The sequence below is a fragment of the Mastigoproctus giganteus genome, chromosome 11, assembly GCF_048544385.1.
Source record: "Mastigoproctus giganteus isolate SK-2022 chromosome 11, ASM4854438v1, whole genome shotgun sequence".
Taxonomy (NCBI): domain Eukaryota; kingdom Metazoa; phylum Arthropoda; class Arachnida; order Uropygi; family Thelyphonidae; genus Mastigoproctus; species Mastigoproctus giganteus.
In genome coordinates this window covers 25,485,024-25,506,650 of record NC_143585.1, presented here as the reverse complement: position 1 = coordinate 25,506,650, position 21,627 = coordinate 25,485,024, and the positions used below count along the sequence as shown (strand labels likewise).

The window sequence follows — 21,627 nt, the reverse complement described above, 5'->3', positions numbered from 1 at the left end:
CGGAGAGGTCAAGGAATGACCACCGCATATCCCCGGAGCAATATGGCCTTAGTTGCTAATGCTCCTAAAAACCAAATAACAACAACAACTGTCATGATGATACTGATAGGGCCTGCTTTTATAGAATTGCTAGTACAATCAGTGTAGGTAGCACATAATTATCCAAAATGTGTGTTATGGACCTCATGTCTTTAGGTACTACCAGCAACAGACTAAGCCTGAACCAGCTAAAACAGCCTCATACCATCATACTGCCTCCAACAAACTTCATAGCTGACACATGTTCCAAGAAAGCATTCTCTGGGAAATCTTTATACTAAAAAAAAAAAAAATGTCCAGTGGATTAAAACATTGGCTGAGTAACCTCTCTCACTCTTCTGGGATCCATGAATGTTGGGAACACTACTCTAACTGCTGTCTTGATTGGTGATTGTGTTTCTGAGCTTATGCACAGATGCCCTACTGCTCAATGTTTGACATACTGACAGATGTTCCCTGGTCTCTTTGGACTTGCTTTTAGCATTAGCATTAGTAGAGGCATTTGATGCAAGAAAGCAAGCTTATGCAGCATCAGCCAAAAAAAAAAAAAATAAAGTAAAATAAATAAATAAAAAATAACCACTTCCACTTCCCCCCTCTGTTCGTTCGAAATACCTGTCCAGCTGAGCCTTAAACTTATTTAGGCTATCAACTTCCACGACAAGGGATGGAAGTCTGTTCCACCTACCAACCACCCACTGGCTAAAGGCAAATTTCCGCACATCTATCCTACATCTGTCTTTCCTCAATTTGAATTTATGCCCTCTCAGGTGATTATTCTGAGCAAGAGGAAGAATCCCATCAGCATTGAGCATGCTCAAACCATTCAAGGCTTTGTACACCTCTATCAGATCACCTCGCTGGTGCCTAGTCTCCAGACACTGTAATTCGCAAAACTTAAGCCTTTCTTCGTAAGAGCACCCCTTTGTTCCATTCACTAATCTTGTTGCCCTTCTCTGTACTCATTCCAGCAGCTCTACATCCTTCTTGAAATGAGGCCTCCAGGCCTGTATACAGTACTCTAGGTGTGGCCTGACCATTGCCTTATACAAGGGAATGAACACCTCCTTATCCCTGCTAGAAAAATTCCTATATATCATTGACAATACACCATGAGCTACTCTTACAGCCCGTCTGCACTGCTCAGAGAACTTCATATCTGCCTGCACAACCACCCCCAGGTTCCTTTCATTCTCTACACTGTCAGTGTAGTACCACAGATTTGATACGTTGCTCTGGGGTTGCTGTTTCCCATATGTAGTACTTTACATTTGTCAATGTTAAACTTCATTTGCCACCTCTCAGCCCATCCGCTCAACCTTTCCAGATCCTGTTGCAGCAGCATAGTGTCAGTAGTGTCCTTGACAACCCTGCCAACCTTCGTATCGTCTGCAAACTTGGACATTAAGCTTGATATACCATCATCAATATCATTTATAAATACAGAAAACAATAAAGGTCCCAATACTGAACCCTGAGGGACTCCACTAATAACATTAGTCCACGATGAGCAGTGTCCATTGATTACCACTCTCTGTCTTCTCCCCCTCAACCACCCCTTTATCCATAGCAGCAATTTGCCTCCAATGCCACACTGCTCCAATTTGTGCAGCAGTCTTCCATGTGCAACAGTATCAAAAGCCTTTCTAAGATCCAAGTATATAATATCAAAGTTATTCCCTGCATCCAGTTCTTTTGTGACTGCATCATAGTATCCAATCAAATTGGTCAGGCAAGACTTCCCCTTAACAAAACCATGCTGTGTCCAAGCTATAACTGAAGTCTTGTCTAGATGATCCTGCAGTGCTTCTTTAACCAGTGCCTCCATTAATTTTCCGGGAACAGAAGTTAAACTCACAGGTCTATAATTACTTGTGTCAGCCTTTGATCCTCCCTTGTGAATTGGGGTCACATTTGCACATCTCCAGTCCATGGGTACCTCCCCTGAGTCCAAGGAAACTCTCATAATTATGATGTTTTCATCAGAAAACAAGTGTGGTACAAACTGTCTATGATTCAAATATATTCTGCAAGTTTGTGAGGACAGTTAATACCTTAGTGGATTATGGAGGGTTCATATGAGTCACAGTTATGTGCCTTTTCCACTGAAGAAAGATCTGCAATATATTCCTTTGTATTCCAGAGATTCCAAAATTCCTGTTTTTCAGTGCTGTAAAAGGGTATACCAATAAGTGTAATGTAGTTATTTATTTAGGCTTATTAAGCACAACTGTAATCTTATAAAATAAATAAATTTTGTAGCTACAGGTTATAAATAATCTGTAGCTATAAAATTATAAAATAATGAAACAAAAAAGATTAAAAACTACATTTATGAGAGTCAAGAAAATTATCCTATTAAGTAAGCTATATAAAAATTGTGAAACTTAAATGAAAACCTTTTTATGTATACTCACAGTTTTTACCTCCACAGCACAAAACAATGTCATTCACCCAATCTGTATGGTGTTCCATAGACTGAACATAAGGGTGGTCCTAATGAGGGACATAAAGTCAATTTTGAAAGTAACTCAGAAAAAAAAAAAAAAAAGAAAACCACATATGAGAAAGGGTATGAAAGGAAACATTTACCTTCATATTACGTACATTCCATATGCGAATAATCGAGTCTCTACCTGCTGAGTATAGACGGTGTAAGTATGGATCATATTGTAGTGAATTGACCCCTGACCTATGGTACTCCTCTAACTCATCTCTGATTACAAATGAAACCTACAAATATTTATATAATGATTATTTTATGTTTATATGAAATATATGAAAATTCTCAAAAGAAAGCACACAAAAGAAATCACTCTTTTCAGATACCAGGAATGGTTGTGAAATTATCTTCTGAAATGACCTAATGTCCACTTGGTGTCTATAATACGATTAAGATACTCTTTCCCCCCCCACACACAAAGGACTGTTTCAATCAAATCAGAAGAATTTCATGAATGAATCATACTAAATGAATATAACAACTTACAATATGGCATGGCACAATCCATTACACATTATTAAAGATTCTTAAATGCATGTTTGTCCTAAATCTTACACTCAAGTTTTGCACCTACAAAAGCATTCAAAAATCATTATTATCCTGTCTTGATGAGGACTGAGTCAGTTATGTGGGAGATTAAGCAGAGAAATTAATTTCTAATTAAGAAATTATCCCATTCAATAACTTTTGTTGTCAAGTTGTGCAGTTCAACAGCTTCAATATCATGGTGTAGCAGCAGATTTCAGTAAGGGTATTTAAAGCAGCTCAACAATGCATAACATGGTTTTTCCACTGTTTCTTGGTGTGCACAATCTAATCCAACTGTGATACCAAGCATTCTCCTCACCACTTTTTTTCTTTTTACAAAAATATAAGAATGAATAAAGAAAGTAATACAAATAATAAAAATAAATGAGGAAGTCTATTACTGGGAAATAGAATAGAGCTTATGGATTAAATAAATTAACCACTAAATAATATATATACAGTAAACCCTTGCTAATCCAGATTAACTGGGGAGAGAGGTCATCTGGATCAAGCGATAATCCAGATTAGCAAAGCAAAAGATAGCCTTAAAAGACAAAAAACTTAGAACACAAATAAATGGAAAATTAAATCATATAGGTAGTGCTATAATGAAAATAAATTTAAAAATATCACTGTAGAGCCTTTATTTAAAATCTATAAAAAGACAATACATTTAACCATCGATAGAAGACAGAAGTTGTACTTGTTTTTGAATTTAATAATGCAGGTTTGGGCACTCACCAAAAGAATGGAAGAGAAGCTGAGAACTACACAGTGAAGAATGGAATGAATTATATCAAGAATCAGCTTGTTGGATAAGAAAAGAAACACTTGGATCAGGCAGCACACTCGAGTAAAGGACATTCTTATCAAAACTAAAGAACTAAAATGGTCTTGGGCAGGACAGACAGCTGGTCTAAGAAAATAACAGAATGGTAACCAAGAGGAGCTAGATGAAAACCTGGAAGACAACAACGGAGATGGACAAATGAAATTTACGAGTTCGTGAGTAGCAAATGGATGGAGTTTCTGGAAAGGCCGTCACCCTGCAATGAATTGAAAATGACTGATGATGAATGCAGGTTTGAAGAAACCGTCAAGTTTTGTCTTGATTGTATTATTATTTCATTTAATTTTTTTCTAAATGGCTCAGCACCTTCAACATCACCACGTAGGACTTCACCACAAATTTTTCTATTAGTGATATTGTGCCTTTGTCTGAATCATCACAGCCATTCTGAACTGCAAGCAAAATTGTATAACTTCAAATGCTTTACAAACTTTTCTGCTTCTGGCTTTAGTTCAACACTACACATGCCACTTGATCGTTGCAATGAACATCACTAAAAAGGTTTCAGGGATAAAAACCTCAGACTACGGAAAACTTACTAATCGAACAAGTTATGTGTAGCATCATGTTAGTTGGTAGTAAATCACTGAAGTGGGCAAAATGGTATCGTATTTGTTATATTATATTTCATATTGTGAATGCCTTCAGAATGAATTGCCCTGATATTGCACTATCACGGCGGATACCACCAATATCTCATATTGTATTAGTAATGGCCACATGGTGCAAGGAAGCCTATGGCTTATGCTGCAAAAGAAAAAAAAAAATATGAATAAAATAATAAGAAAATTAAAAAATAAATAAAATAATAAAAGAAAAGAAAACAATCTATGCATTCCCTCTTCCCGTAGGTAACTATCCAGCTGACCTTCGAATTTACCCAAAACTGTCAGCCTCTACCACCCATGTACCATCCATTCACTGTGAAGGCATTCACAATATGAGAAACAACAAAAATGACGGCATTTCACCTACTTCGGTGATTTACTACAAGCTAACATGATGCTTGCACTAACTTGTTCGATTTGTAAATACCACTTAAATATACATTCTTCCAGCAACACTTCTTTTGGTTTTTTTTTAATGTATGCCTATTTAATACACTGCTTTTATCACTCCCCACATCGAATTTTAAAGCAAATGTCTTTATAGATTCTTTTTGTTTTCTAATATCTGACAGTCTGTTTGCCAATACTTTCAGCAATTTTTTTTCAGGAACACCATTTTAAAGTTGTTCTTTCACTTTGAGCTTGTTAATGATAGTTAAAGTAACATGGTTTTTTTTTATTCCACTTTTAAAACCCATAATATATAAAATATGTTAACTTATGTACATATACAGGGTGTTTCAAAAATGATGGTCAATAATTTAAAGATGAAAAGTACAAACTAAAATAAGCAAAAAAGTCCCAGTGAACATTGGGCTACAAATGAACCGTTTGAGATAATGCACATTTTCTGTTAAGATCTGCCACTGACTATGGGAGCACTAGTTTAGCAAAAAGTTGTGAACCCTTGGCTAAGGGTGGTTTTATTAAACATAAGATAATAAATACATTTTTAATTTTTGGTTTCAACACCACAGGATTTTACAAATGTTACATGTTACAGGACATTACAAAAGATGTTCAAAATGTCCTTGCATCCATACGCAGCTTTGTAGTCTTTCTCTGCATTGAGTTGTGAATCCTCTCAGGCATTCCTGGGTCATTTCTGATTTTCTGAAAGGCTCCTTAAACCCGATGCAGCAATTCCTCAACTGTGTTAATGTCAGAAGTTTACACCAAACTTTTTACATGACCCCAGATACAAAAATTCATAGGATTTAAGTCTGGTGATCTGGGAGGCCACATTACAGGCCCACCTCTACCTATCCACTGGTGACCAATACCTTCTAGTTAGATACCGAGTCACAACTCGAGTAAAATGTGCCAGTGCACCATCATGCATAAACCACATGTTCTGGTGTTGCTGAAGTGGAACATTATCATAATTAAGGAGGTGTGGAAGAAGATTCTGCAGGAACTGAAGGTAAAGCCCTCCTTTTAGCCTGTTTGGAAGAAAGTGTGATCCAATTAGATGGTCTACTAGTAGGCTTGCCCAGACATTCAACGAGAAATGTTTCTGATGTTGTGACTCGTGAATTGCATTAGGATTTTTAAACGTGACAGTTATGAAAATTAAAAATACCATCACGAGCAAACCCAGCTTCGTCAGTGAACAAAAATGTTCAAAAATTGGGGGGTTTGGGACACACTGCTGTTGCATCCACTGGCAGAAGTTCACTCTGGAAGGGCAGTTGTTGTCCTTTGTTGTTGTTTTTTTTTTTTTTTTTTTTAGGAGCATTAGGAACTAAGGCCATATTGCTCTGGGGATATGCAGTGGTCATTCCCTGACCTTTCCACATCCTCCATATTTGGTGGTCATGGGCTCGAACCCCATTCTAATCAAGAAACGTGTGCTACGCAGTGCTGCTCCTGCCTACCTGGCTACGGAGGCACCCCGAAAGGGCAGTCTGTTTTGCTGAGACCTTGTACACGCTGGATATGTTAGGGTACAGTAATTGGTGACATAAAATTCGCACATACTGCTATGACTCAGTACATGCTCTTGCAGACAACCTTCCTTGTCGAAATTTCTGGATTTTGTTCTATTCTTTCTAACACCCTTTCCTCAACATCAGGTGTTATGCTTCTGGGCCTACCTGCTTGTACTCCATGTGTGAAGTGCCCATGTTCTCTAAGGCACTGATGTACCCTGATGAATGTGCTCCTGTTGGGGTGCCTTCGGCAGGGAAATGCTTCTTGGTACAAACGTGCAGCCTTGAGTGCACTGCCGCTGGCTTTACCGTACATGAAGTGCATGTCCGCATACTCTTCATTGCTGTAACCTCTTTCCATGTTGACTATCCTTTGACAAGTACTAGTTTGCCTGCTACATTTCAGAGCATTGAGAGAGGGGAAAGGGAGAGACTGAGCATAACCTAACCTAAACAAACAAGTCAGTGGTGGATAACAAATAGAAATGTGCAATATTTCGAAAACGATTCATTTAAGGACCCATGTTTACTAGCCTTTTTTTGCATATTGTAGTCTGTACAGTTCACCTTTAAATTATTGACCATCACTTTTTAAACACCCTGTATATATGTATAAAGAAGTGCACAAATGAAGCGATATGAGCAATAACATCCATCCAACTGAGGGTCACCAACGATACTGAACAACACTTAAGATATTGTAATGTATGTTACATCTCTTTTGCCGACCGGGCTAGCCAGGTGGGTAAAATGCCTGCCTGGCAACCCAAAGGTTGCGGGTTTGAATCCCACCTCGGGCTTGGATCAGAGTAAAACGCAAAAACTTTGGGAGGTGCATTATGGCCACAGAAGCCGATGCGCCAACTAACAAAAAAAAAAAAAAAAAAAAAAAAAAATCTCTTTCCACTATTATAATCACTTTCCTAAAACAATGTGACAGTACGAGTGGCAGACCCACCTCTATTTTGGGGTAATATGAGGGGTTTCCAAAAAGTATGGTAACACATTTTTTTTCTTAATAATGGTGAAAGGGAATGAGGTGAAATGCAGTGGACAGATAGACCTATTAATAACGTTCAAAAAGACCGCCAATGCAGTGGTGCAGTACTGTTGCCTCACAGCAGATTCCAGTTGCAAAATGGCAGCTACCCTGCAAGCATGGTCAGAAAACAGGTGTTTGTGAAGTTATTCACTTTGCAAGCAAAAGGATCTTCACCATGAACTGGTTGCTGTGTATGGCAAAAAGGTGATGACAAAGGAGCAGGTGTGTTTTTGGTGCAAAGAATTTAAAGTGGGCCAGGTTGACATTGAAGATTGACACTGGGCGGGCAGGCCTTCGGTCATGGCCAGTGTTCTTCGGTCATGGCCAGTCAACATTTGATGCAAACGACCAGGACTCCTGACAAGTGGCATGATTTTGTTGCACGAAAACGCAACTCCACACACCACTCGTGAGTGGTTGCGCTGCAATCGTTGGGAAACTCTGTCACGTCCCCCCCCCCTACAGCCCATACTTAGCACTTTCAGACTTCCATTTGTTTGGCCCTCTGAAAAAACACCTTTCAGGAAAGCATTTCACCACGGTTGAGCAGGTTCATCAGGCGGTACGATGTTGGTTACTGCGCGTGGGGATGGACTTCTGCAGTACTAGTATGGTATTAATAAACTGATCCATCATTGGGACAAGTGCATCAATAAAACTGGAGACTTTGTGGAGAAGTAGTGCATGTTCACTTATTTCTTGGTGTGTAATTTAAACAACTTCGTATAATTAAACATCATCGAGAGAAAAAATGTGTTACCTTACTTTTTGGAAACCCCTTGTAAATGTAGAATAAGAATAAATAGAACCAGCTTACTTTGAGGTAATTGTGCATAAGCCAAATGAATGTAGAGAAAAACAAACTATAAAGGCAAATATAGACAGTGCCAGAAAATCATATACTCTTTTATCATGAGGGATTTTAATTTCCCAGACTGGAACTTATGGTTAGTTACTCACTCAGTAAAAGGACATTTTCAGGATTTGATGGATGGCTGCTTTCTAATCAACATGCTGAAGATGCTATAACAGAAAAAAACCAACATTCTTGATTTCTCAGCAGAAAGTCAATGTATTAAGAATCTTCAGCTAAAGGAACTGCTGCAGAACAGTGATTGTGGTCTTGATGTTGGATTTCTTTAAATAAATTCCTATCGCAGGTAAAGGGAAGGAATTTTATTTTTACAAAGGTTTAACAAATACAAATGCAAAATGGGAAGTATTTAGGGAAGTAATTCTAAACTACTTGGCATCTTATACTAAGGGGTGTTATTCAAGGTGTAAACCACAATTTATATCAGCTGAATTGATAATAATAGTGGTTGAAAAGAATGAGGCATGGCGTAAATTGTCAGGGAGCACAATTTTACAGTGAGTATAAATTAGTCTAATTTACTCAGCAGGTCAGGCATGCTAAGGCAGCCTTATAAGAAGCCTTTGGCTAGAAGCACAAATAAATGGCAAAGTATCAATGATCCTGTAGACAGTGTAGAGAAGGAGTGAGCAATTATTTCTTCTTGTGGGCTGGTCTCCTATCTGCACACCTGGTTCAAGGGCCCGTGTGTGTGAAAACTTCGTCTTATTTTTTCATTAAGTGTGTTTGCATATGTAAAATAGTGCGGCATTGTTATATAGCATAATTAAATATAGCATAATTATTTAGCCGTACCATTCCCAATTTATTTTTCTTTGAACAGAAAAATTAAACCGTTTTGCTCTCCAGTAACAACCTGTGGTTGTAGCTAAGCCACGTACTTATGTGGAAATTTGATTTTGATATTTTTAAGATTCGATTGAAAAAGGGCAAATTCAATGAAAAAATACATTAAGTAAATAATTTATTTTTTATGGAATTTATTTTTCATAGAGAAAAATACATAATTCAATGTTGAAAATGAATTCAACTTTGAAAAATAAATTAAAAAAGCAAACACATTTAAGATAATATCAAATTTTAAACATTTTTAAACATGTTAAGGCAATCTGCGGAAATAAATAAGCTTTATTATAAATACTTAATGTGATCTGTGATATTGAAGATTATGCTTTACTATTTTATCTAAGTCAAAGTTGTTGGCGCCTCCAGAGCCAGGTGGGCAGGAGCAGTGCATAGCACACGCTTCTTGACTAGGCCGACCGAGGTTCGAGCCCATGACCACCAAATACGGAGGATGCGGAAAGGTCAGGGAATGACCACCACATATCCCGGAGCAATATGGCCTTAGTTGCTAATGCTCCTAAAAACCAAATAAACAAACAAATGTCAAAGTTTGTTTGTTAAGAAGAAAATTCTTAAAGAATTTGAAGAAAATTCTTAGAAGTGCTTGAAGATTGGAGTCCGTCATTTGTGATTGATATCTGTTTTTGTTAAAATTCACATTGGAAAATGTTTTATTCACCCTTCAGAGTATGAAGGGTGAGTAGAATTCTAGTAATAAAGATAAACTGTCTTTATTTTATAGTTCCTAGTGCTTTTCAAACCTCTTTTACATTTACAATCTTCAAATCTCTTTAACTAGACTGAGCTACGGGATTTTTTGCATGCTCCCAAGTCCCACGGGCTGGATAGAATGCCTCATTGGGCCATATCTGGCCCGTCGACTGCCTTTTGCCCACCCCTGGTGTAGAGGATGCTTGTAAATTGAATACATATTTTGCATCTACATTCACATGTCTTTATAGATGGATATATCAGAAGTATATCCATTTGTCTAATACCGACAGGGGGTTAAATGATTTTATGATAACTAAAAGGAAGCTAGAGGAGAAATTGCTGCAGCTAAAAGTAAATAAGGCACCTTGCACTGATGGACTTTATTGTGTTAAAAGCAGGAGAAAAAGTTGTAATCAAACCTTTATTTATAATAATGAAAGCATCCCTGAATTCAAGGGAGGTGTCTATATACTGGATATATGCAAATGTCCCTTCTATTTACAAATATTGTTCAAATGAAGTAAATAATTACAGAAATGCAAATTTGTGTTCTATGCCAGGAAAAATTATAGTCCATAATTGAAATAAAAATACAAGGTTATCTGGATAGGAAGAGAGCTATAAGTCAATCACAGATTTTAGGGGAGATTATGGCTGACTAATCTGATTAGCTACTATGATGTTCTCACAAAGCAACTGAATGCATAGAATAATTCTTACATAATATCTCAGTAAATCTTTTGATACAACTGCTATATAAGTTTGAGCTGTCAATTCAATTTGAAAAGCAGTCGTTTGTGTAAACTATCAATGAGGGAATCAATGTTAGAATAGAGATGTGCAGAATATTCCTAGAACGGCTCACAGGGTTGTGCCACTGATATACAGAAACTTTGCCAGCAGGGGTAAAGAAATACTCATATAATTGTATAAAACAATAGATAGACTTCATCATGAATACCACATACAAGTTTGGAAACTTCATTTTAAGAAAGGCTGAGTATCCATTGGGATGTGTGCAGAGAAGGGTAACAAGATTAGCTGGAGGATGAAAAAGAGCACTATTACTAAAAAAAGATGGAAATTCTGTAGTATATATTAGCTGGAAGCTAAGTACCTGCAGTATGAAGTAATTGAAGTAGTTAAGAATTTAAAAGGCTTGATCATACTAAATTCTGATGGAACCTTTACTCTTTCTTAGGTATCACCTACAAGGAGAGATAAATCTAAACTGGAGGTTTGTTGCAAAATAAATATGCAGAAATTTGCCTACAGTAAAACACAATGTTAAGTAGGATGATTTACATGAGTTCTGTTCCAGTTTATCTACAGTAAAAGACTGAATGTCAAATGGGATAATTTAAGTGATATCTATTCCAGTTTGTCTTAGCTGGATTACTATTTTAAATCAGCTGATCATAATGTTTGCTCGGATTGCACCAGTAAAATTATTCTTGTAGGGATGAAATCCCAAAACCACATTCCATCATAAAATCACGACTATCATCTAAACCATGCTTTCCCAGTAAGTGTGTTTAGGCTGTTCATGATAAAATATAGCATACTGCAACTGGCTTTTATTAAAATCTACACTTTCATCTTCTACCTATACTAAAGTTCAGCAATTGTAAAACAGTTATTAATCAATCCAAACTTGATTCTGAACTGGCTTAGAAAGGAAAACTTAATTCTTGTCCAAATGGCACATGAGCATTCTAGTATGCTGCCAAAGCTATTAGCCAAAACTTCTATCCATCTATACTACCAACTAAGTTACAACCAATGTTTCCTCTAAGCTGCACAACCTCAAACACCTCTGTTCACGAGTTTCATCACTATTCAACAAACATGAAATCATGTATTTGCATCAACCTCGAACTCAAACTATTTTTGAAATCTTCCATCTGCCAATATTTTATTTAATTTTTTTTTTTGCTAGTTGTTGTGTGCATTGGCTTCTGTGGCCATAATGCACCTCCCAAAGTTTTTGCATTTTACTCTGATCTAAGCCCGAGGCGGGATCCGAACCCATGACCTTTGGGTCGCCAGGCAGGCACTCTGCCCACCTGGCTAGCCTGGTCGGCATCTGTCAATATGGATTCTGTCAGTGTCAATTCACTGGTGATATACTGGCTTACATTAGCATCTGTGCAGATTAATTCAATGGGAGGTTTGGTGAAACACAAGCAGTTGTTCTTGACATTTCTAAGGCTTTTGGTCATGTTTAGCATAAAAGTTTTCTAAACAAGCTCCCATCTTATGGACTGCTAATTGTTTTTTGCAACTGGGTATTCAGTTTTCTCTCTTGTTGGCAAGGTGGTTCCATCAGTTTTTTGGGATGCTGAAGGAGTGTTGCTAGTAGATTACCTTCCCATTTGTGAGACAGTCGCAGGAGCATATTACACAGGCCCTGTGATACATTTATGCGAAATCATCAGAGACAAACAAAGGAAAACTCAGCAAAAGAGTTTTGTTTCATCAGGGCAACGTATCTGCTCACAAGTCTGTCATTACCATGGCTGCACTGCATGTGTGTGGTTTTGAAATCTTGGAACATCCCCCATATTCATCAGATCCATCACCATCAGACTTTTACCTATTTCCTAATTTATAAAAATGCCTGGCTGGCATCCATTTTCCCACTGATAGTGATGTCATTGCTGCAGTGGATGCATTTTTGGAAGGTCAAGAGAACTTTCTTTGCAGCTGGAATTGACATACTGCAGCACTGGTGGCAAAAGTGTATTGACTCCAAAGTGGACTATAGCATGTTACCAGACTCCTCAAATAAACCCTTCATACTCAGGCCACAAACTTTTCATATATCCTCATATTAAACATATTGAGCTGCTGAAACACCCATACCAAAGTGAGCAATGCCAGAAGCAGCATTTAAACTCACAGCTGGTCTGTTATTTAATAAAAAATAATGAATTACCCCTGAATATGTTGACCACATGCATAACCTTAATCAGAGAATTCTCAGCTGCTGGAAATGGATAAGCTTTCGAAAAATTTTGCTGTTTTTTCTGACCTAACTCATATTTAATCATACTATATAAGTATTTTATAGTCCTAGTCACACTTAGAGTTACAGAATTCCAAAGAAAAACCATGGTTATGCTTTTAAAGAGTAACCCGAGTTTGCCTAGGCCACCTCTTGTATGCTGTGGGGGCATCTCCCTTAGGTATGCAAGGTGTGTCAGGTATTTGGGTTTGTATCTGGAAGAGCATTTGTTTTTCAGACAACATATCAAATATTTGAAACAGAAAATTAAATTATTATATGCCAAGCTTCGGAGGGTTAATAGAGTGAAATGGGGACTTAAGGGCCGACCTTTAAATTCATTATATGAAAATGTTTTTTGTCCCCATAATCACTTATGCCTCCGGAGCTTGGTTTATGAAGGCTGAAAATTCAATAATAAAGCATCTTCTTTCGGCCCAGAGATTCGCTCTTTTGGGTATTACCCGTGCTAGTAGCACTGTATCTACGGATGCTCTTCCAGTTTTGTCTGGAAAATTGCCTGCCGACCTGTTGATCATTCGTGCTGGACTTATGTATTGCCCCAGGCGAGGTACCCCTGCGGAGATGTTGGGTGTTCGGTCCTGCCAGAAGGTGGGAATGGGCTAGTGAGGCAACGGATTGCAGCGGAGGGGAGAAGAATCTATGATGAGCTTGTAAATATATGGCAAAATTGTTGGAACAGCTCTGAGAAAGGCAGAGAAACGTTTTTATTTCTGCCTTCCATCTCTACTGTGAATTATAGGATTAGACCCTGGTTGCAGTTCAGTTTGTATGCCTGTTTCCTGCTGACAGGCACAGCCTAATGTCTAAGCTAAATCAATCCAGCTTGCTCCCTTCTGGCTTTTGTTTTTGCGGGGAGATGTAGACTGCCATTCATGTGCTTCACTGTCCATATTATGTTGATTTGCGAAGTGAGCTTGAGAGAGGGGGGGGGTCTGTATTCTAGATAGAGATAATTCACCAATTCTATTTGTAAATCATTATAATTAAGTTTTTTTTTGTTATGTGCAAAATGTTTTTAAGAGAGGATTCCGGTTACTGGACCAAGTAAACGGAAATCGGTGGCACTTTTTGTACTGATGGACTTGCTATTGTTTTATACATGTTGAGATCGCTCAAACAAATTTTTAAATAGATAGACAAATGATTAATTGAAATTAATATTATGAATATTGTTTAATGCTTTATGGAAATTTAAAATTTTATAACTGTTTTTAGTGCATATGGGCTTATTGCCCTGGAGGCACAATAAAAATATATATATATATATATATATATATATAAAATAAATGTCCTAGTCATACTCATTAGTTTATTTTTTAAACTAGCTAGAGATTTTGTAGGTTAGTACTTAATATACACAGATCCTGGTATCGTTCAAACCTTGCTGCCATTGTTATTGTTCTAGAGTGAGTGATAGGGAAATTCAAATTTTTTTAATTGTGGTAAATAGGTTGCTCTAAAGTTCAAATCACTTAGGTTGGCAGTAGCTGGATAATTTTGTTATATATTATAATTAACATAACTTTCAAGCATAACGGTATAGCCTATATGGAAATTTCCAAATGGAAACTTGGTAGCATTATTGCTACATCACTGGTGAATTGGAGTAGGATTGTTATTGCATTTAACTTCTCATTTAGAATCAGAAGTGTAGTTATTATTTGGGATTTTCTGATTATGTTGGTGAATTTGTTTGTTACTTATAGTTTATAATTGCTTAAGGAACCATATTCCACTTCTGCCACTACTGTTTTCTATTGATAAGAACATTCAAATTCTGATTATATATAATTAATAATGAAAACTGCATTGGGTACAGCAATGTAGTTATATAAGAGTTGTTAAGTGGCGATCCTGTTAGACCAATCTGATTGGATACTATGACGCAGTAACAAAGGAACTGGATGCAAAAATTAATTTTGATATCATAGATGAGAGGTGATCATTAAATTTGAAGACTGGTGCAAGATCTTATCTTAATTGTCATCATCTGAATCTTCTGTGGATTTCTCCTCAAAATACTCTCCCTTGAAATTTACACACTTTCACCACAGTCGAACCCACGCATTAAATGCTTCCTGCAAGCTATTTTTCGAAAGACTGAGAAGTGCTTCTGTTGTGGCTCTGCAAGCGTTGTTGTGTTGGACATGAAACGTTTGCCTTTCAGAGCCTTTTTTAGACGTGGAAACAGGAAGAAATCACATGGGGCTAAATCTGGTGAATAAGGGGATGTGGCAGAACCTTGGCACCTATGGCAGCGATCACTGCCTGCACAATATTAGCCATATAGGGTCTGACATTGTCTTGATGGAGAAACCACTTCACACCATAATATTCCTGTCTTACCAAGACTCTCATTTAACCCCAGGGGCTCACATCTAGTGAGTATGGGCTTGGCACACCCAGGGTCCTGAGCTGGATATCATTGTTCTTCTCTTTCTTGGTGATTCCCTTCTACTTTTGACTCTGACACTCTCTCTCTCTCTCTCTCTCTCTCTCTCTGGGTAATTCTGGATTTTTTTTTTTTTTTTTTTTGGCTGGTGCAGCATAAGCCTCAGGCTTCCTTGCACCATATAGCTAATAATAATAACCATACACTTCATTCATCACTTTAACTGTTTCTGATGCATTTCAGTCCCATCTGACATAACAAATCACTTATCGCTGTTCAATCTATGTCCGACATGGCACTTGCATCAAAATGATAGTCAGTGACACATGGCTAAAAAACCCTTCACACAATACTAGTTCCACAAGCACTGGCATGCACACACAGAATCTGCTCAGTGGTGATCAGGGAGAGTGCCTCTAGTGGCAGTTATGGAAAGTTTGCACGGTAAACAAAATCTTGCACCAGTCAAGTCATTGAATTAAACGATCGCCCTTCATACTTGGATTTCAGGAAAGATTGTAATAATGTTGCAAATAAAACACTGTTGTACAAATTGGAATAGTGTGGCATTTAGGGGTAAGTTACTGATAATGGATAAATGGATGGTTGAGTGGGAGAAGACAGTAGTTATTAATGGACACTGCTCTTTGTAGATTAATGTTACTAGTGGAGTTCCCCAAGGTTCAGTGCCCATTGTTTTCTGTATTTAATAATAAAGTAAAGTAAATTTTCTGTTTATACTCCGGGACGACCAAACGGTCAGAGGAGTTAATGATATTGATGAAGGTATATCAGGCTTAATGTTTTCAGATGATACAGAGGTTGGAAGGGTGGTTAATGACAGTAATCAAGGTAAGCTACTACAACAAGATCCAGAAAAATTAGGCAGATAGGCTGAGCAATGGGTGCTGAAGTTTAACACTGACAAATGGGAAAATGACCTGGGGGTAATTATGTAGTCGGATATGAAGTTCTGTGGGCAGTGCAGACAGAATGCCAGGGCAGCCGATGAGTTTTTTCTATGATATACAGGAATTTTTCAGCAGGGGTTGGTTATTGTTGTTATTTGGTTTTTAGGAGCATTAGCAACTAAGGCCATATTGCTTCGGGGATATGCGGTGACATTCCCTGACCTTTCCACATCCTCCGTATTTGGTGGCTCATGGGCTCGAACCCCGGTCTAATCAAGAAGCTGTGCTACGCACTGCTGCTCCTGCCCACTTGGCTACGGAGGCGCCGCAGCAGGGATAAGATGATTATGCCATTGTATGAGGTGATGGTTAGGTTGCATAAAAGTCTGGAGGCCTGATTTTAGGAAGGATATAGATCTGCTGGAATGGGTGCAGAGAAGGTAATGAGATTAGTGAGGAGAACAAAAGGGTGGTTTTACCAAGAAAGGCTTCAGTTCTACAAATTACAACATCTGGAGACTAGGCATCTGTGAGGTGTTTAAAGTTTTGAATGGATCGAGCAAGTTCAGTGTTGATGGAATTCTTCCTCTTGCTCAGACTACACACACATGAGGGGGCACAAATTGAAACACTGAGGAAGGATGTGTAGAAGTTTACCTTTGGCCAGTGGGTGGTTGATCGTTGGAACAAACTTCCTTCTGATGTCGTTGAAGTGGGTAGAAGTAGACAAACTGTTGAATTGGATGGAGAGGTAATGTAGATTTTTTTTTTTTTTTTTTTGTGATGCTTTATAAAGCTTGATTTCTTGCATCATTTGGCACTAATAATTCTAATTCTTAAAAAAACAGAAGTCGGGAATATATCTCAAATGCTTGAAATAAGAAATAAGAAACAGTAATCTAATTTTAAAGATATTTCTTGGCTAAATGCCTAAGAGTATGAAGGAATTTATTTATGCATAGGTAATGCACACACATCATTTTTCCTACCAAAGTAGTTTTAATGCATCATTTGATTATATCTCATATTGTGAATACCTTCACAATGAGTTGCTATGGTATTGCACTACCTGGAATAAGTAACGCTTCACCTATGAAGAAGACTAACGTTACTTATTCTTGGTGGATACCACCACCCAGATGACACCTTTGCAAAGTCAGTAAGCTTTGAATCGGTGGGTAGGCAGGTAACCTGTTGTTGCAATAGTGACAACCCAGTTATGAAGCATAACTCCACAATATGAGAGATGCCTGATGTGCATGGTTTAATCTAAAGATATTTCTTGGCTAAATGCCTAAGAGTATGGCACTTCTGTAGCCAAGTGGGAAGGAGCAACAGTGCGTAGCACACGTTTCTTGATTAGACCGGGGTTCGAGCCCGTCACCGCCAAATACGGAGGATGCGGAAAGGTCAGGGAATGACCACCGCATATCCCAGAGCAATATGGCCTTAGTTGCTAATGCTCCTAAAAAACCAAATAACAAACAGCCTAAGAGTATGAAAGGAATTTATTTATGCATGGGTAATGTACACACATTTTTCTACCAAGGTAGTTTTAATGCACTGTTTGATTATATCTCATATTATGAATACCTTCACAACGAGTTGCAATGGTATTGCACTGCCTGGAAAAGTAACACTTCACCTATGGAAAAGTGTTACCTAAATAAATTCCTTCATACTCTTAGGAATTTAGCCAAGAAATATCTTTTAGATTAAACCATGCACACCATCAGGCATCTCGCATATTGTGGAGTTATGCCTCATAACTGGGCTATCATTATTGCAAAAACAGGTTACCTGCCCACCCATCGATGCAAAGTCAGTAAGCTTTGAAAAGGTGTCATCTGGGTGGTATCCACCAAGAATAAGTAACGTTAGTCTTCTTCATAGGTGAAGCGTTACTTATTCCAGGTAGTGCAATACCATAGCAACTCACTGTGAAGGTATTCACAATATGAGATATTATCAAACGATGCATTAAAACTACCTTGGTAGAAAAAATGATGTGTGTGCATTACCCATGCATAAATAAATTCCTTTACTAATCTAATTATTCAGTACTGCTTTTGTGGGACTGCCCCAACCACACAACCTCATCTGTCTCTGAAAAATGAAAGTCCTCTATGATGATACATTTATCTTTACATACTTTGTCTACTCTATTTGTCTATTCAATTTATTTCACAACGTGAAATAAATTGTCACCCCTGGTCTTTTTGTATACCCGGGCTGATTTATGCTTTCTGAACACCTATGCCACTCCGGACTGACTTAGCGAGATACTCTTTTTGAATCAATGTGCTTTTGCAATTAAAAGCATAATGCTTCCTCTAGAATCCTCTGCGAGTCAACTGTATTAGACCCGAATTCACAATAATTGGAGTTGGACCTGAATCCAACTTGCAAAAAAAAAAAAAAAAAAAAAATAATAATAAATAATAATAAAAATAAATGACATATTAATAAAATTTATATTAAATTTGTTACATGCCACTAATAATGCAAAAGCTAGTTTTTTCAATGAATTAAAAAAAAAAAAAGTATGAGATTATCTCAATATTTTTTGTGGAATTCTTCCAGTCAATTCTCTCCAAATGTAATGAAAAAAAAAAAAAAAAAAAAAAGAGAATTAATGACAAATAAGAATTAGTAAAAATTTCAGAGCTGCAAGTTTTTTTCATCTTATTTTATTCGTTACATTTGGAAAGAATTGACTGGAAGCATCCCACGAAAAAGATTGGTGTAATCTCTTACTTTTTTTTTAATCTTCTTTGGATTAGAAATTCAGTTGCAGAAAACTTTTGCTTGCTGCATTGTTGGCAGAGATGAAAGAGTCAAATCCTTCCCATTCTGCAACAGAGGGAAGAAATGTAATTGACAAAGACAGGATGAAATTGTATACCATAAAATGTTACCTGCTATATCTATCTAGTTAATAACTGTATAATTTATGCTGATCTCTTAATCAACCAAAACTACAATCACTATTCATATTGGTGGGGGGTGTATTCACCCAAATCTTTCCCAATTTCTAGCCTCAATTTGAAACTCTAAATACTTATTATTCTTTCTTAATTATATATTGTATTATTTTTTTATTATATCCTTCATTTGGTGAATCATGGCACATCAAACTGGCCATCCATGATATCAAATCTTTATATCCATATTTATAAACTTATTACCTTGAAGGGATCTTTACATGAATGTACACTTTGTAAAAAAATATTTTTTAATGAACAGTAAGAAATTAAAAATGCAGATGATTCTGTATGTGACACAAAAAGCAACTCAAATTACACAGTAATTTTGAATTTCCCATGATGAATGGGATTCTAAAAAAGTTAGTGCTCTTTTAAGCTGCAATTTATAGGAAACTTTTACTGTTGTTCTTCTTTCAGCTTTATACTGAAAGATTTCATTTTTAGCATTGATTCAGTTTCTAATTTTGCAGCATTAAGGGCAAACTTCATAATCAGAAATGCAGCATGGCCTTAAATACCAATGTGCTATGTAAATAATAACAACAATAACATCATCAGAAATAATAATTAGGAAATAAAAAAAGGTCTATTTTTCTTCTTTTTATGTTCTCTTTAGAGAGGGGGAAAGATTTAAAAAATAATAAGTTTTAAATCTAGAAAACTAATCAAACCATTTAAGTGAAGTCTGCAATTTATAAAGATATCAGCAGTAGAGTACTGTTGTGTGTGATTTATTTTACAAAATAAAACTGCTTTTTCCTTTAGTTTTTTCCCTAAGTCATCATCATCAGCCATTTTCAATCCACTGCAGGATGAAGGCCTCTCCAGTAACTTTCCAGTTCCTTCTGTTTTGTGCAATGGACATCCATTTACTACCCACAAACTCGTGAATTTCATCTGTCCATCTCCATTGTCTTCCAGGTTTTATTCTAGCTCCTCTTGGGTACCATTTTATTTTCTTAGTCCGTCTGTCATCATGTCTTCAAGCTATGTGTCCTGCCCAAGACCATTTTAGTTCTGATAAGAATGTTTGTTTGTTATTTGGTTTTTAGGAGCATTAGCAACTAAGGCTATATTACTCCGTGAATATGCGGTGGTCATTCCTGACCTTTCTGCATCCTCCGTATTTGGTGGTGACGGGCTCGAACCCTGGTCTAATCAAGAAGCGTGTGCTACGCACTGCTGCTCCTTCCCACCTGGCTACGGAGTCGCCTTTTGATAAGAATGTCCTTTACTTGAGCTTGCTGCCTAATCCATGTGTTTCTCTTCTTATCTAACAGTCTGATTCCTAATATAATTTGTTCCATTTTTTGCTGTGTAGTTTTCAGCTTCTCTTCCATTCTTTTGGTGAGTGCCCAAGTTTCACTTCCATAAGTGCTGGTGGGGAGTATACATTGGTTCATTATTTTACATTTCAGGAAAATTGGGATATTGCTACTCAGTATGTGACTATATTTCCTGAATGGTATCCATCTGAAATTTATTCTTCTATTCTTGGCTTCCAGCCATTTTTCATTGTTACAGCTTGACTTGTCCAAGATAAGTATATGAATCCACCTTTTCAATTTCTACAACTTCAACAATTACATCTCTTTCTGTGGCATATTTGTACATCATTACTTTTGTTCTAACTCTGCATAACTGATTATGGTTTTCCTCTAATCCTTCAGGATCGTGGCTTATAATCACAACGTCATCTGCAAATCGTAAATGGTTTAGGTACTCTCCATTCACATTAGACTGGTCGCAGAAAGGAGTCAATCTTCTGAAAGCTTCCTCAAGGGAAGCAGTAAACAAATTCGGAGATATTGTCTCCCCTTGCTGAACTCCTTTCTCAATTTTAAATTTGCTACTGTCTTTGTCTAGTCTAATAAAGGAGGTAGTGTTCTCATATATTTTCTTCAAAATCAATCATAATGTAGGGGTATCTATGCCTCGTCTTTCCAGTGCTTGAAACATTGGCTTATGCTGTATGGAGTCAAATGCCTATTCATAAACCACAAATGTGAGGCATAATGGTGTTTTATATTCATTTGCTTTCTCCATTAGCTGTGATATTACATGAAGGTGCTCAATAGTTGAGAATCTTATCCTAAAGCCAGCTTGCTCTTTTGGTTGATTCTCATCAAGTATTCTTTCTAATCTGTTAGTAATGACCCTTGTGAATAACTTGTAGATGTGGGATAACAAGCTAATTGGTCTATAATTTCCAATTTATCGCCTTTCTTATGCATTGCATTACTTAGGGGGAAAATAAAAACTAATAAAAATAGTTAAGTTAACTAAAATAGTTAATATATAAATTTTTTATTTATTATTTTAAATTATTTACATTCAGAAACTGGGACCACATCCAAACAGTGAACTGCAA

At 37.1% G+C, this 21,627-nt stretch overlaps 1 protein-coding gene across 1 annotated transcript in view; it reads right to left on the bottom strand.

Annotated features, from left to right (window-relative positions):
• LOC150077815 (WD repeat-containing protein 48) overlaps positions 1–21,627 on the bottom strand; it is a 109,706-nt gene that overhangs the window by 82,471 nt on the left and 5,608 nt on the right. Inside the window, exons 2-3 of the mRNA XM_090385297.1 lie at positions 2,632–2,772; positions 2,457–2,535 (exon numbers count right to left, since the gene is read on the bottom strand). Of these exons, the coding sequence (XP_090241423.1) occupies positions 2,457–2,535; positions 2,632–2,772 (220 nt within the window). The remainder of the gene's footprint in view (positions 1–2,456; positions 2,536–2,631; positions 2,773–21,627) is intronic.